Source organism: Bactrocera dorsalis, chromosome 4, assembly GCF_023373825.1.
Source record: "Bactrocera dorsalis isolate Fly_Bdor chromosome 4, ASM2337382v1, whole genome shotgun sequence".
Classification (NCBI taxonomy): Eukaryota; Metazoa; Arthropoda; class Insecta; order Diptera; family Tephritidae; genus Bactrocera; species Bactrocera dorsalis.
The window spans coordinates 24,879,871-24,898,208 of record NC_064306.1 but is presented as its reverse complement, the minus strand read 5'-3'; the positions used below and the strand labels follow the sequence as shown (position 1 = coordinate 24,898,208).

The window sequence follows — 18,338 nt, the reverse complement described above, 5'->3', positions numbered from 1 at the left end:
AGCTATATGTTATAGTGGTCCGATGTGAACAAAATGTTCGGAGATTCTAGCATTGCCTTCCACCATAATGCATAAAATTTTAGTGAAGATTCTTTGCAAATAAAAATGTTTTCCGTAAAAGAATTTGATTTTGCTCAATCTGTTTGTATGGCAGCTATATCCGATGATTCAACATCGGCGTTTCCAAAATGTAAGCAACTTCTTGCGGAAAAAAGACATGTGGAAATTTTTCAGTCGATATCTCAAAAACTTATGGACAAATCGCGTATATACAGACTAAACCGGACATGTATTGCAGGTCTTTGATACATACGGGGTAATTCTTTTCCAAAATTTAGGGCAATCCATAATATAGTACATTATGTAGCTACGTTCTTTGCGCAAGCTTGTTTGGTTTATAGCAAGGCCCGGTAGCCAGACTTCGGAATTTTTAAGAGCGACTTCTGGCAAATAGGGGTCTTAAGATAATTTAATGTCAAGGCGTTTAATATCAATACCTAGTTTTAAAGGCTTTATACATTCCAAATTATCTAAACTCTTTAAAGTGCGTATTATCGTTAGAACTTTGGGGAGACAAAAGTCCAGTTTAAAATGTGTAAACTAACTTGAACTGCCACACAAAATTGATTTTGATGTGGACTAACGTAAAACAACAAACTGCTAGGCACCTACGGCTGTTATATTGTTAAATTCTGTGTAAAAATTGAGAAATTTTCATTACACCGGGCTCATTGAGTCTGCTAACAACAAAAGGAACAACAAAACAAATTCGAAATTATAAAAGTAGTTAACTAGTTGACCCAATTTGTGCGCCAATGCATGCGTGTTCATGTTCACACACATTCAAAGCATGGAAGCACGCAAGTTTAAGTGGTTGCTGCACACTTGCAACAACACTTTCTCAAGTGTGTGCGCACGAGTATTCACCGAAATGAGTATTAAGCGCGCGTGGGCGTTTCAAGTGGCCATTGTTCTCCGCACCATGGCGTAGTTTCACTCTTTCACTCATTTATTCTTCTAGGCCAACCGCAAAATTAAGGCTTAAACATGTATACGCACACACGAAAACTTTCGAACATACTTATAGTACACACAACACACATTCCACAGCAGACCGATGTGCAAGCACAACCTACTGCCGTTGAGGTAGTCATATTTAGAAAAAGCAAAAAAAATGAACGCTCAAATTTACCTTTTCACCTTAGCGATAATGCAAGTGTAGCTCTTGAGAACTTAATATTTGTCAGGCAGTCAAACAACACCCACAGTTCGTATGTCATTGTAACAATCAAACGCACACTTACATACAGTCAGGCGTCTGTGGCAATTGACTTAGCTATTGATGCAACATGCTGAGCACCATATAAGGCGCATTTCTAATGACAATAAGAGGTGCAAAGTACACGGTTGTTATTGTCGGTGGCAGAAAGCTCATTACACGCTCACATCTCTTTTGCTGTTAGCCTTTCTACTTTTATGAAGACCATTAATTACACTTATGAGAAAAGATGGCGATTTTGTTAACAAAAGTAAAGCCTCTTTGCGAAAACAAAATGTGAGAGATTTCTATCAACGTGTTTTGCATCAGTGTGTTTAGACTGCCGTGATAGGATTTATTTCTAAGACAGTGTTCACATACTGACTCTTGGGTTGCTCATTATCGGCAAATTCTCTTTTGGTTTCGCTTATTTCGTTAGCATGAGCGACACGATTCTGACAACTTTGCGCTTTTCATATAGTATTATCCAAATCTTGTCCGAAAACCGATTTATGCGACAAATGAGTACCTGCGTGACTTTCCGGGTACTGTTTTGTTACAATTTAGCTGCAAAAAATGTACCTTTGAAGCATATAATAGCATATAATAGCTTAGATGCAGAATACGTTAACGTATTTTTTTGTTTAGTCTTCAGATCTTCAGAAGACTGAAAATCGTGAGGAGATGGACTCTAATGAAACCACGTGAAGATTAATGTTTTTCTTTAATTATTTTAATGTCAACTTTTAAAATATTAATAAATAGCTGTTAGAGAATGGTTAGTAAAATATTAATCGTGGTTTTTTACCGAACGTCAAAAAATACCCAAAATATGTACATTCTTCATCAGCCTCATTAAAAATCTATGTTGCATTTCGTGAGAACTTTTACTTGGTAAACTGTAAAAGTTGGCTAAATAAACAAAACCCGAAAATATGTTGTTCTCTATTGCCGCGGAAAATCTAAATACGTATTCGTATATGGAAACCATAGCAACTGTTTACTAGTGGCTCAAGTAACTGGCAGGTGTCAGGTGAACGTCTGACGTTTTACTACTTTTCACTCAATGTACTAAGCTATAACTATAGTACATATGTATGTATTTGTATATTTGAAAACATTGCCGTATAAAAGCTAAAACCTGTTGCTACTCACTTGTTCCCAGAAAACAACATGACAGCGCACCAGCCAAACCCTGTAGTGAAACAGCAGAGTAATGATTCAAACACTAGTTCGCAACTATAGGTTTCAAATTCGACGGAAGTTGAACTAGTTCCCTCTTGGAATTTATTATATTGTTAATAAAACTATCGCATCCGACATGTACCGTTATTAAAAATTAGATAAACAGAATTTTTTTAGTCACTGATTTATTATTTCTTTTCAGTTATATAATACGAGGTTTGACAATTAAGTAATGAGATTTTATTGCCCCGCTTGTGGTAAACATGTGACCTTGAAATTCCTTTTCTCTTTTTCCGGCATCCCCGCCTCTCCATTGATATATGTACCATTGCTCTAGCTTGTTTAGTTCGCCTACTGCGTCAAGTTGAGTAGACGTGTGTTTGTAGTGCTCATCACGAAAATGGAAAAACGAAATCAAGAGCAACGCGTCGCGATAAAATTTAGTAAACGTACGCTAAAATTGCAAGAGTGTATGGTGATAGTGCTCTTAGTCGTGCCCCCGCGCCCCCCGCCCGAAAAAAGCTCGCATGAGCAAGTCGAAGGTGAAAACGATGATTATTGCCTTTTTTGATAGCCGTGGAATCGTCCTCAAGGAATTCGTTCCAACGGGGAAAACTGTGAATCAAGTCTACTATTGCCAAATACTCGAAAGAATGTCACCCTATGACTTTTTTTGTTTCCTAAAACAAAATCGGTGGTCAATGGAACCCATTTTGAGTCGATTACGGACATCCAGGCGGCCGTGACGAGGGTACTCGGGGACACCCCAGTCGAAGCGTTCCAGAAATGTTACGAAGCATGGAAACCGCGCTGGAATCGCTGTATAGCTGCCCAAGGGGACTACTTTGAAGGGGATGACAGAGTTGTAGAATAATTTTCATATATACGGTTCTTATGGAATCAGTCTCATTACTTAATTGTCATATCTCGTATATTTTATGAATTTTCATTTTTAGAAAATAATGCATAAATTAACTAGTTGTTTTGGAAATATTGTGTGGTCAAAACGCAGTCGGCTGACAAGTTGGACTTCCGGTTAACAGTAGTTTAGATTACTTTAGAACTATCTGAATTCCCTGCAGGGTACCAATGTCCTTTCTTTCACCGAGTCGCCGTACTTCGACTTGTAAATGAATGTGCAACAAGAGTACATATGTATACAACGTTTGCATCTGGCTTGACTCACTTTTAGCTCATTCGCTATTCTTGCGGATGGACAACGACACTTGACGACAGTAACTCTGCAACTACGCTTGGTAATCTTTCGCTTATTTGCAGTTAATTCACTTAATGACGCAACTAAATGGAAATGTTGCAACCTTAAGGTAGTATAAAATAAGCTTGGTACCTTTTATTTGCAGAATCACAGCGAAATAAGTGCTACGAAGTGTGAACATTTTGGAAACGGATCTAAGGATCCAAGTAGCTGACACATGTCACTAAAAAGAACCCTCGAATAAAGTTAGTGGACCAAGGAATAAATTCGAGCGCATTCAAACAGTTTATCGTAATTTCGTAATTTATAAGGACAAAGAGTGGGTGCAATATTTCGAGTTGTTTGTAAAATTGTATAATAACGAAGTAAGGGAGAGATTGGGAACTGTGCTATTTTTAGTACCATAATATTTTACACTATCGGCCTGGTACTTACTTAGCTTCACAAAAATATGTTGATTTATGTCTTAAGTAGCAACTCTGGAATAAATTTGAGTAACAAAAATTGGTATATGTAAGAGATAGCTTAACCAAAAGGCATCTCTTTTCTAACCTGTTTTAGGTCACCTTGATTAATTAATACTACTAGCCAACATAGAAAACTCTAATTTAAGGATTAATAGTCGCCCATATCTTGGCATCTCCGCCAATTGAGTCAAAAACTTGGCAATTTAATCTTCTTTCTTTAAGGGATAGAGCTACTGTAAAGTCGAGTTCTGTCAAATATCTCGGTGTTACCCTAGATAAAAAATTAAGCTGAATAGAACACATTGAGAGCAGAATCGACTATATTATCAAGGGAGAAAGAGGGACAGAAACAGGCTCCTTATGTAGTAATACATACGCTGAAGTTAGGTCCAAACCAAATGACTACAGTTCAATATTTAATTGTTGGCATAACAGAAGTTTCAAATTGGGCTTCTGCTCTAATCAGCAAGACCATAAATCTCACTGCGTTAGGTTATGAACACAGGATATAATTGGGCTTTTTATAGGTAACTATGTCAATATCATCTGGATACTCAGTCTTATAAGAATAGAAGGAAACGAAGAGATAGCCGTTATTTAAATGTGTCGTCAGGAACACAATTCCCCTGAGCTGCTCCAGTCCATTTAACTCTCCTTTCAGATTTTTTTGAAGCAATGAACCCTAGAGAAACACGCAAGGGTTATGAGACGCTGGAACAATACCTTTGCGAAAGCCCAGGCTTTAGCCGTCTGAGAGAAGATACATACATATGTATATATTACAGACATACATACATATTCGATGAGCTATTTTTATCTGAGTCAGAATTCCAACCCTTTAATTTGTATACAACCTGGCAAGAATTTATAGATTTTTTAAAACATGTGTATTAATTATAAATCCAATCAGTAGCTGTAGTGTCAATTTTTAAGTTAATAATACGTTACTCATACGCATACGCATACACATACATACAAAAATTTACGTATAGCATCTAGCCACCCGATTGCACGGATGCGCAATATCCTTGCAAGAGTCTCTCTCAATTCTCTTCGCACATCTATTTTTCTTTGCGCTGTTAAAGTACAAATTAAGCTAATGAAGTGCTTGCCGTTTAATGGTGCTCACCCCCGCCCCCTAGCAAAAACAAAAACTTTTCTGCATACTGTCCTCTCGCGGAAAATAAGTATTTAGCTTTAAAATCCATTTTCTTCTTTGTTTTTATTGCACTGCGTTGTTTATCTTCTTTTTCTTCCACGCTCACAATTTAGTCGCTAATTTTTATTTCTTGTGTGCTTTATTTTTCCGTTTCATTTGTGCGCTTTAATTACACTTGACTTGCTTAATTGGTGTAAGACTTCCGCTTTCTTCTTCCTTTTCCGTGTCATTCTATTTTCTTTGTCTTTTGTTGCTTTATTTCCATTCGCTTAATTCTATTCCTTAAATGCGTTTACAAATAAGTTTAACGGCAATTAACCACAAAAGGACAGACAGACCCACGAGTGACTACAATTGCCTGGTGTTGTTGTTATTTCCAATTCGTGGTTGCATTTCTGCTCCTCAATATCAATATATATTCATTAGGTGTATATTGTATATACGTATATAATATGTAGGTGTGTGCAACTCACGTTATTGGCACTTAATTAAAATTCAATTTTTCAGCCACGGCAAAGACATTGAGCCACATTACAGTATTAGGAAAGCTGTTTCGTATATGTGCAGACACGAGGGCGTACAAATGGTAATACATATGTGCACGTGCCACATAACACGCACTTTAATAAGAGCAACAAGTTTTGCAATTTTCTTTATTGGGCGAACTAATTGAAAGCAAAATTTCATTTTGCGGCGGTGACATTGAAAAGAAAAGAATTACTAATTTATGCGGTGATTTTGTTATATATTAAAATAAAGAAGAAGAAACTTTAACCTGGCTGACGGAAATTGAATAATAATACCGCCGAAACAACTATTTGATAGCAACTATTTGTAGGAAACACATAAGCGGTCGTGTTGGACCTTCCAATCATTCCGAAGATATTTGAAGCAATAAATGAAAACGGAAACCTTAAGATCTTGGAATATAACCAGGGAACTTAAAAAAAAAATTTTAATATCTTGGAAACAGAAACTCAAAATAAACAAATTGTTCTCTGGTCATACGATTTATTACCTTCTTGTGTTCATTAAACTTCCTCGAAACTAATCCTAGAACTGAGCAGATTACGCTTATCTGTTTTACATAAATCCAAGGATATTTCAAATATAAATAAAACAAGTAAGGAAGGGCTAAGTTCGGGTGTCACCGAACATTTTATACTCTCGCATGATAAAATGATAATCGAGATTTCATTATCCGTCATTTACATATTTTTTTATTTTGCTGTAAAATTAATTAGAATTAAATTCTGAGAGATTTACCGATATTTTCGGTGAAAAATTAGGTTAGGTTAGGTTAGGCACTGAGTTCTTCATGTTCGATATCAGGGACAATTTTTCCACAAGGGGAACCCCAGCTCCGTATTTGTGTAAAGTTTTATTCCGCTATCATCATTGGTTCCTAATGCACATATATATTATACAAAGAAGGCATCAGATGGAATTCAAAATAGCGTTATACTGGAAGAAGGCGTGGTTGTAAACCGATTTCACAAATATTTCGTACATGTCATCAGGGTGTTAAGAAAATATTAATTGCCGAATTTCATTGAAATCGGTGGAGTAGTTCCTGAGTTATGGTTTTTGGTCCATAAGTGGGCGACGCCACGCCCATTTTTAATTTTTAAAAAAAGCCTGGGTGCAGCTTCCTTCTCCCATTTTTTCCGTAAAATTTTGTGTTTCTGACGTTTTTTGTTAGTCGGGTAACGCACTTTTAGTGATTTTCATCATAACCTTTGTATGGGAGGTGGGCGTGGTTATTATCCGATTTCTTCCATTTTTGAACCCTATATGGAAATGCCGGAAGGAAACGACTTTATAGAGTTTGGTTGACATAGCTATAGTAGTTTCCGAGATATGTACAAAAAACTTAGTAGGAGGCGGGGCCACGCCCACTTTTCCAAAAAAATTACTTCCAAATATGCTCCTCCCTAATGCGATCCTTTGTGCCAAATTTCACTTTAATATCTTTATTTATGGCTTAGTTATGACACTTTATAGGTTTTCGGTTTCCGCCATTTTGTGGGCGTGGAAGTGGGCCGATTTTGCTCATCTTCGAACTTAACCTCCTTATGGAGCCAAGAAATACGTGTACCAAGTTTCATCATGATATCTCAATTTTTACTCAAGTTACAGCTTGCACGGACGGACGGACAGACAGACATCCGGATTTCACCTCTACTCGTCACCCAGATCACTTTGGTATATATAACCCTATATCTGACTCTTTTAGTTTTAGGACTTACAAACAACCGTTATGTGAACAAAACTATAATACTCTCCTTAGCAACTTTGTTGCGAGAGTATAATGAAAAGATTTCGAAAAAACTTAATTAAATTTGACCACAGCTTCAACATGATTTATAATTTTGGCGTGAACTGGTGATCCAAGTAGAGGTATTTTTTTCAATAGCCTTTTTTTGACAGATCAGTCGTAAGTCGTGTCAAGTTGTCATGTTACTTTTGTTCAGTATTGTTGGGCCTTTCATCATGGGACGCCTGAAAACCTTTATTACGAAAATACACGTTCTGTGATGATCTTATGGTCAACATAACCGGCCTACTGAGAGTACGCAGTCCGAATAGACCACGTCCAGCACGCAGTGAAGAAAATATTGCAGCCGTAGCTGAGAGTGTACACGAAGACTGTAGTCAATTCGGCGCCGTTCGTGCCAACAAATGGAACGACTTGGCAATGCGCCAAGCCACTCGACCTTCCCAAGTGACAACGTTTCGCTCTTGAAAAGTTGCAAGGAGATCCAACATTTTCGAGCCAAATTTTGTTTAGCGCTGAAGCCCATTTCCGGCTCAATGGGCATGTAACCAAGCAAAATTGGCACATATGTATGGGACGAAGAGCAACCTAAAGAAATTCAAAAGCTGCCATTTCATCCAAAAAAAAAACAACGTGTAGTTGAGGGCCGGTGGAATCATCAGTCCATATTTCTTAAAAAATTGTGCCGTCAATAGCGACTGTTATCGCACCATCATATTGGAGTGATCTCGGCGACACTTGGTTTCAACAAGACCTCCAACATATTTCAGCAATCAATAAACTTATTGAGAGAACCCTTCGGTGAGCAGATAATTTCGCGTTTTGGTCCAGCCGATTATCCGCCAAGATCATGTGGTATCACACCGTTAGGCTTTTTACTGTGGAGATATGGAAAGTCTAATGTGGCCATTTCCACTTCGATTCAGGCCTTGGAGCAAAACATCACGCGTGTCATTCTCCATTTACTAGCCGAAACTGCTCGAACAAGTCATCGAAAATTGGGCTCAAACAAATCATCGAAAATTGGACGTCGTGTGAATTTGCTCGAACAAGTCATCGAAATTTGGACTCAACGTCTGTGACTCAGCCGCGGTCAACATTTTAGAGAGATAATCTTTACAAAATAAATGCCAAAGAATGTTCTTTCGAATGATAATCGAAATTCCCCATTAAATTTGAATTTTCTTCTTTTTTTTAAAATAGAGGACCTCGAAATGTATCATCCTTTATGAAGCACACAGGGTATGCGATCACTTATATCGGTGCGTAAACATTGAATAACTTGAAAGATTTCTCATAAATATTTAAGACATTTTATTTAATTTCAATAGTTTAGTACGCTGTGTGCAATTGAGTACCTGCTTCTTTTTTAATTTAAAAATTTTTTAATTTAAATTATTAAAACATTACATATAATTATGTCAAAGTTATTCAATGTTTACACACCGGCGTACAATTAGGTTCTTCCTGTATAAAATTTACTCTAACATAGTAGGTTAGCTCGACTTTTCGAACTTAATATATAATTTAAAAATCTTAAAAGTTATATATCCACTTACCACAGTCACTTGGTCATTGTACGGTGGGTGTGTGTCTGCCACATCTATCGCACAGTCCGAGGAGCTTTCGACTGCGGTCGGTGAACTAGTGTAAGCCAGCTGATTTGGTAGCTTTGGTAACGTGTTATCGCCATTCTGTGGTCCGTGAGGGCTAAAACGTTCAGGAGGCACACCACCAAATATGAAAGGACCGCTCATGTCATCAGTAACGGCGGGAACCGGAGGCGTCCAGGCCTGCTCTGATAATAACACCGGTTGCGGCTCAGAAAATGTGGCATTACGGCGAGTGCAAAAATCATCATCAAAGCGTGACGATTTACCCATATAATGCACTGCGGCCTGGAGACCATTACTGGCACCGTCCGGGCTGCCACTACCACTGCCACTACCGCTAACATTGTAAGCGTTTCGCCCATAATAAGAGTAATCCGTCTCATTAATGTCATTTCCTGTTTGTTGTATCCGATACTGATTCGCATTTTGTTGTTGGTGCACCACGTTATTCCCATACAAAGTGTGTGGCTGCGGCAACGGATCGAATACGAAATCATTAGACTTTGCCGATGGTGAAGGAGGGCTGCCGTAAGGGTAGCCTATATGTGGACTACTACGTAAATGCTCCGTATATTGCTGTGACAAAATATCGAAATCGTTAAAGCCATGCAAACCCTTAGCGCTATCACGTTTCTGTTGCTGCACGTACGGCGAGATATACGATTTCTGGTGCGGCAGCAATTGTGGTTTCCCTTCATGCTGTTGCTGTTGTTGTTGATGTTGTTGTAGCTGCAAGTGACGTTGCGGTTGATTAAAGCCAGTCGACTTCTTATTTTTCTTCGTTGCATTGCTACTCAACAACATTTTTGGCGGTTTCCTTTCACCCAACAACGGACGCTGTGAATTGTTGCATGAATGACCGCGCTGCGTCATAATACCACTGCCAGCGGTGGCGCTCGAGTATAACGACATGTTGTCATCATCATACAACTCGTCGCTATCCATACCACCCGCAATATACGGATTATAGGTTAGCGACGATTGCTGTTGCGTCTGTTGTTGCATAAATTGTATGTGTTGCTGTTGATGATGGTAGCTGGTGGCAGCCGTTTCACTGGAAGGCGATGCCGTTGCCATCGTTGGTATGGCGGCTGCGCTACTGAAAAATTTTGTGAGTTTTACAGTCATGGTGTCGCCGGGAAGCGCCGAAGCCTGCTACTGCGACTGTCGTAGGTGGAAAGTATTTTGGTGAAATGTGGATGCAACCGCTAGTTGTAACTGCTACCGGCACGTTTTCAATTAAAATCACTGTTGTACAGTTGAGTAGAATAATAATAATTACTATTGCATCTGTCTGGTTCTTTCCTTTTCGCCGTTTTTTCGTCCTCTGTGTTAGTACATCTCGTTGTGATAAGTTATTCCGTGAGCAGAGGAAAAGGTGTTGGAATACTATGAATAAGAAAAAGTAATTAAAATAAGTTATAATGCAAAATAATTAAAAGAAAATATAAAAATATCAAATCGTGGATTATTACTCAAATCTTTTAAAATACATCAAGAATCATTAAAATGTTATGATATAAAGTATAACTGATTATTTAAAAAAAATTAATATTTAAAGAAATAAGTAAAGTCTTTAATGAGCAGAATTATTATTTCGAATTGGCCATTAGCAAGCTTGACCATTTTCCCTCTTTTTCGACGTGGATTGCATTTCACTTGCAATATCCGGTGCAGTTGCAACGACAGTTTTTAGACTAAGCGGAAAGTTAGCTTGAAGCTTCCTACTTAATTCTTATTACTTTTCATGTCTAGAAATTTGATTACCGGTTAAATGGGAAATAAGGTAACAAGTGGAAGTAAAACGCCAAAATTATTTTTTATATAGTGTGTACATACATACATACATATGAGCGGAAGTGTACGAGTTTTTTTTTATTTATTTACAACTTTTTTGATTATATCCGGCATGTTCACTAAAGTTATCAAACTACTTAAGAGGCAAAGAGCGAAACGAAAGAAGCATTGGAAACCTGAAACTAAATTTTCTGCATATTCCACATAAAGCAACCTTCAGGTATCTTGGACTATCCAAATGTTATATTTTGTTGACGTTTAATATTTTCTTGATATTTTAACATTCAATAAAGCCCAAACATCTATCGGATTAGCGTCCGGAGACTGTCATGGCCAATCTAATATAAAAGTATGGTTTTCTTGCTTCCTTTAGGTACAGGATCTGCTCCTATGTTTCGCATCATTGCCTTCTTTTTGTATCCAATTATTATTATTTTCGCCATAAAGCATTTCAGCTGACTTCAGTAAACCTTTTTTTACAATTTTATGACCCTTACTGCGTTCAGGTTTTCTGTGAAGCACCTCAAAATCCCAAATCTACAAGCAGAGAAGCAACAATGAACATGGAACTTGTTGGGGGTGCTTAACACTCCTTTGAATAAATGTTTCTTAGCCACATGGTTTCAAAGGGGTTGAACAATGCACAATTTTACTCAACTGTAAATATTATATTACGTGTACTCCAATCACGGTTCGAATTTCCAGATATCGAATATGTGGATCAAAGTTCCAATTGCCAACTTTTTATCGAGAACATCGCTCTTCTGTGAGATATATGTATTATAGAAATTCGGAGAGAATCATTTTATAATAATATGCCTGTTTGTCAAAAATAAGTTCAATCGGATTAATGATTTCTTTAGCCCCCATATACCTGATAGAAACAACTTCCAGTTGACTTCATACCACATACAATAATAGTATATCGGTAATAACTCACAATCCTTTATACCTGAAAGTATTTAACTGGCTTTGATCCTGGTAACCTGAAAAAGTATGAAAGGGTTGAATACACCCGAACTTTCCTTATTTGTTTAAATGGTAAATTTTGGAGCTGCATCAAACGCTTTTTTATTGATTACGTTAATAAGCCACGCATAGCCCAGTTTTGATCCGTTGTGAAACCAGATGGAATTCAGTTGCTATGTCCAAGAGTCGAGAGTAGTCATCTTTTAGGATGTCTGCGCTTGACGCGAATTTAAATAAACTCAGCGGCCGTGGGGACTCCCGATTTTTACAGCGTAGTTTTTTCAATGTGGGCTTCTCGATCTGTCAGCCCCTTTCTGCGGGTGTGTGTCGCCGCCAGACAGTGACCAGTGAGTATTCCTATCTTGTTCCTACAGTCTCATCTATCGTATATCAATAGAAATTTTGTACACTTCCAATCTACTGTTTTGCACGCAGGTAGCTTGTTCCATCGGATTTTAATTATCTTTATAATGCTTCTGTCTACCAACTCTATCGTCCATTTTCGAGCCATCCGTATAGATGTTTATAGTTTTGAGCGAATATAACATACCTTTACGCCAGCCTTGTTTTTCTATGTTCACTTTGAACCTTCTTTCCCAGTTGAAAATTGGGATCATGTAGTCGGTGTTTGCCCAACTGTCATTACCCACCGAGCTATGCCCGAAGGTTCTATTTGTAAATTTTTACTGAAGTATACGGCATCACCAGACTGCCGTTTTAACTCTTTAACATAACTATCATGCTAGTTTAGATAGCTAAAGTAATTTGGAAGAAAAAAACCCCAAAGTGCTAGCCGTACTCTCATTTCAGAACTTTTAAAACCACACTTGTTCTTTCCAAAAATGACCCTCTGTGTCGAATCGAGTTATGATATAAGTTAAAACATTACTTGCACATAGCTGAACTACCGAAGTTTTTTTGTCTGCAGTGGCAGTTCCAAAATACAGTCAACATCAAAGACGATTAAGGAAACATATGTACATACTGTATGCGTTATACGTTTGGAAAGAGAGGAGCAAAAATGAGAAATGCCAAAAAACATTAACCACTCTGCACTTGTGCGGCTAGCTAGCGGAATCCGAGTTAAGCGCGTAAAAAGAGTCAACTAGCATTACGTAGGTTGCCATTTATGTTTCGATATTTGGCAACCCTAGTGTTGCAATCTGGAAACTCACAACTTTATGTTAAAGTTTGATATTTTCGATGCTGTACTTAGAACGTTTTGACATATGAGCGCTTTTTGTGTTGTTTACAGTTGCTTAAAACATTCATCTCGGCCATAAATATGTAATTAAATCGAGAACATTTTCGCGCAATTATTTTTTACAACTTTCATTAGTGGATCAGCTCTGCAACAGTGCATCGATGAACTTAATTAAATTTTTGGCGATGAAGCTGCGACAATAAAGCGATTTTAGATTCTTAATATTTATTTTTTGTTCTTGAATCTTGAATCTCGAAATATAAAAGACAGCCTGCCTAACCTAGTGCTTAATGGTTTAAAAAACTTTGAATAGCAATAAAACCATAGCGTTTGCAGAAAATTTTGTCTGTAGAAAAAGGAACAAACTTTTGCATTCTCGAAAAATTTCCAATTTAAGTCGTTCACATTGTATGGAAAAATAGGACTATAGAAATTTTCTAGGTATGTAATAGGAGAAAGTATTGGCAAGGATTTGAAATGCAGTCAACTATTTAACCTAACGGCTTTTTTGACCACGACAAGACTTTGCTATTTTCTTTCTTGACTAAATTCACCAGTAACTTGTATGGAGTACATGTCCGTGAAAATGTTAGGGGCACTAAAGGCAAACTGGTTTCCTGCAAGCAGTATATTATAAACTACATATCGCCCATTTGCTGCAAGACCGGCATAAATCAAAAACGTGATTTTTGAGTTAATGCTGCAGAATTGTTCGTTATATCATACTTCATGTTCAGTGAAAAATTCATATTAATACCTCTTACATGCTCCGCTTGAGAAGAGGTGTAAGGTAGTAGTCAATTGAAAACTTTAAACGCGTTTCCTGGAGAATTGATTTTTTTGACTTATGGCGGTCTTGCAGCAAATGAGCGATATGTACTTGTATATTTAATGTATGTATGTATTAAATATTTCTTTTACACAGTTGTCTTTGAGTAGTAAAAATTTGCATTTTTTGAATTGTTGCTTAATATTCTAAAACACACGTATTCCCACATTCTAACTTTCCCGGAGAAGCCTTTGTGTAACTTGTGGCTTGACTGTTGCATAGTTTAAACTTTTTGTGGATTTCTCTTTTATTTTGGACATAACTTTTCTGTCAACAAACATTTGCTTTTAGCTTTTTATTATTTGGTTGGTTAGGTGCAAGTTTTACATTGAAATAATTTCTCAGACAGGTGCACTACACATGTACTTCGTCATCTCAAGCTTTGTAAGTGACGTGTGTTTTAATGTCATTTTTGTTTTTATATTGTTTCTACTTCATTTATATACAGCTATGACCGAAATATTAGCAGCGACACATATATATGTATGTATTTAAACTCAAAATAATAATAAAATGTCAACAACGAACTACCGTTGGTATCGGCTCACCCGGTCGATAATTATAGCGGCGTAACTTAAATTTATCAGAAATTTTTGAACTTACAATGCTTGATTTTTGCTTTAAAGGTTTGGATTTGAAAATTGGTAAAATATAGTACTGCACATATAATCAAATTGTCAGCGTAACATACTGTGGGAGAATGAGAAAAATATCCTAATATTGTGGGAAGGAGTTCAAATAAAACTAATGTTACACCAAAAGTGAGTATTTTTTTTATTTTTTGTGTGAATTATAGATCAGCGAGTTCAAATGAATACATTAGATCAAACACTCTTTTTATATGCCAAAAGGAATACGACCATGCAGAGTGACTTTTGAGAAAAAGTTGTTGCGAGTCAATAGACTGAAGTCACGACGCAGCTTACTCAATAGCTCAACTTCTTACTAAATACCTTAACCTCATAGTAAATTTATGGTTGTGAGTATTCCAAAGTGCAGGCCTTCACAGTTTAGTGGAAAGTAATCCAGTAAATCCGGATGTAAAATTCCTTAAACGCTACCAAATTTTAGTTTTATTGCTTTCCACACTTTTGTGGGGATGTGAGAGCGGTGGTTGTACTGAGTTGAAATATAATTTCTAGAGAAAAATATGATATTTTGTTTTCAGGACCGGCTCACTCCTATTATTTTGGCCGAAACTGCACATGCATAGTTTCAAATGTTGGCAAAAAGGAAGGGCAGATGCTTTCTGAAATACGTGCGATAATTGGCGATGCATTCCAGGAAAATTATGAGCGCAAAAAATCGACAATTGTTGCCCAGTAATTTTATTTTTGTAGACCGCATATGGAAACACATAGCTGATGCACATGTCAGCAAAGGTACTTCGAAAAGGTTCATGTAATTTTGTCATAACACCGAATGAAAAACAGTGGCAATTATTTTAGCATAAGTTATTAATATTGCTGTGTTTTTATGAAAAGTGGTACATGAAAATTTGAAGATGTAAATAATTCGGTTTAAAAATTATGCTAATTCGTGAAGTAACGAAACTTTAGTTAAAATTAAATGTAACAAAGTACTTACATACTTCATTCAAAATCATTAATTTTTAAAATGTACTTTTCAAAAATTTAACATATACATATGTAGAATATGTATAGCAGACAAAATTATCCTAAACTCACCTTAAACTGCTCTTTCCACAAAAACAGAGTTAACCTAATATTCACCAAGTGTTTGTTTACATACACACTTTTCTTCCGACATTTTTTGAAATATGTTTAAACATACCTGTAGTACCGTAATAATTGCCTATTTTGTTACATACGAGTGTATAATTAATTGTTATTCTATCTCAAGTGTATAAGGTATTGTCCGCTCGATGTTTGAAAAGCTAGTTACTTAGTATGCAATCAGCGCTCACTGCATATAATTTCCTCTCCTCATTCCATAATAACTTCCCGGCTAATTTAGCTTAAACTTAAACGGGTACATAGTATATATGTATGTATGTGTGTACGTATAACAACCGGCGTGCAACAGCAACAAGCTTAACCCTTTAACAATTGAGAAACTTGACCTGTTCACTTCAAAAGCCCAGTGCAATGGCTGCCAAATACAAAAATACAAATGTATCTACAGTAAATACACATGTGTATTCGCTTCTGTGTGTATCGCTAACACCAAGAAAACCAGTTTCAACATGCAACACCGCAACCACTTATGCTGACATTCGCTACTTGCATAATTATGCACTCTTCACAATATCTACTATGTGAAATTTTGAAATATTACTTTTATGCTCAGGCCACATGTTGCGCAAGAGTACAATGGTTTCGTTCATCAGAGGTGTCTCTTGGTTATTACATAAAAACTTCGAGATTGCTACACGAATTGATTTCACATTGAAACCGACAAAGCGCAAGTCGGATTCGTTCAAAGAAAATGTAACAAAAGCCTAAACCTGACGATGGGGAGCACTGTTAGAGATGACATTTATGTATGCATATTAAATAGACAAAAGCAGATTAGCCACTAACTTAATAAGCATTATACATATATATGTATTTATACTCTATACATACAAGCACATGTACATATGTATATTGATCAGAAGGCTCTCATTGAAATTTTGTTTCGCTTCGGATATTACTTCGAGGTAAAAGTTCCTACCTTTCACTAGCTCTAATACAAATTATCATAAATATACCCGTTAAAGTTAGCTACACTAGACTTTGAAGTAGAATAAAAGTCGAATATTTAGCAAGAAAACTTAGTGAAAATATTTTAATGTTTGACTGCGCTCGAACTTGATGCTCTCTTACTTATTTTTGACTATGTTTCTACACCTTTGTTTATAGCCACCTCAAACTCATTCATACATAGATATATACATACATATGTACGTATACACAGGTGTATACCAGTAATGTCAGACACAAAAAAGTCTTCAAATGACTATGTAATACACTTCCGGTTATTTTGATTATTTCTAGCATTTTCAGAAATTTCACCAATCTCACTACTAAGTAGAATATTCAAACTTAGAACTGTAAGCAGTCCGCTGAAATCTGAATCCATGTAATTTAAACCTTAAAAGTGGACCAATCAAAGCGAGGAAAACCGATACCCATTCAGATTCTTAAACCTTGAAAATGATTGGTCCAAAATAATCTTTCCTACGAGTTTGTTCGTAATTGATACGTCAAAATGTCAGAAGAGAGTAAAAAAAAGTCCAAATGAGGCGCCAAATAGTTCAACACGGTAAACAGTCATTGGATTTGTCCGCTGTGTGTTCTTTCTTGCAACTACTTGACCAATTTCAACTAAATTCGGTATATGACCCTTATTTTACAAAGTAAAAACGCCAAAATTAAAAAGATAAGTCAATCTGTGAGGAAAGATAGGTACAACTGTGAGATATCTTAATGAAGGTGAGAGGGTGACTTTTCAAATCTTGGATATAGTTTAGTGTGCTTTAGGCCGAATATATCGGCCATATTGTGAGTTATCTTAATAAATATACTTTAGCAGTCGGCTCAGATGTTTCCATAGCCGCAATATATTTAATTTATAGTGACGAAATTTGTCTAGGCTTTGATCTAATCCCCATGAGCCAAATAAAATGATTTCTTTATATTTTGTTGACTGTTTCCCCTCATGTATCATATATATTAAATGTCAATCCTTTTAGCTTTGTTTGTATCGCTTCAACCCATGCCATCCGGTATTAATACATACTGCACTCTAACTATTTTCTAACACTTTGTCCCCGTCCAAACATTTTATATGAAAAATTAAAAAAGGCGAGGCCCACTTTAATGTACATATCTCCTAAAACACTTAAGGTACAATATCCCAAATTGCTCAGGACAAATCAAAAAACTATTAAAAGCGCGATAAATCAATAAAGAAATACTTCAGAGACATTCAATTTTTCACCTGTGATGATACCAAAAAGGCTTTATAGGTGCCGGGGTCAAAAATGGACGATGGGCGTAGTGCCGCCCACATTTCGGTGAAAAGCCATATCTCAGGACCTATTTCAACCAAATTTGGTGTCCGAAGTTATCCTATTCCTATTATTTAGTATTCTAAATATAGTGAAATTTCCCGTTACGGACAGTGCTCAGAGCCAGACAAGTTTTATTAGCACAACGTTTTCATTATTGTTTTCATACAAAAGCAATTCCTATAAAATAACACTGCAACGGTGTCAGGTTATGAGAAATTCACCTTAAATTCCGTCTAATTCTTTCACTTTCGAAAATGCAAATCAAGCACCAATGAGTATCGAGATAAAACTTTGCTCGAATAGTGTGTTTAAAGTAGGCCCCCTTATAACCAAAACGTGTCCAAA

At 36.6% G+C, this 18,338-nt stretch overlaps 1 protein-coding gene across 2 annotated transcripts in view; it reads right to left on the bottom strand.

Moving 5' to 3' along the window:
* Positions 1-18,338, bottom strand: part of LOC105221885 (uncharacterized) — a 69,969-nt gene that overhangs the window by 39,587 nt on the left and 12,044 nt on the right. For both annotated transcript variants that reach the window (XM_011199024.4, XM_049455182.1), the window contains exon 2: positions 9,123-10,565. In XM_011199024.4, the coding sequence (XP_011197326.2) occupies positions 9,123-10,304 (1,182 nt within the window). In that variant the 5' untranslated portion in view covers positions 10,305-10,565. The remainder of the gene's footprint in view (positions 1-9,122; positions 10,566-18,338) is intronic.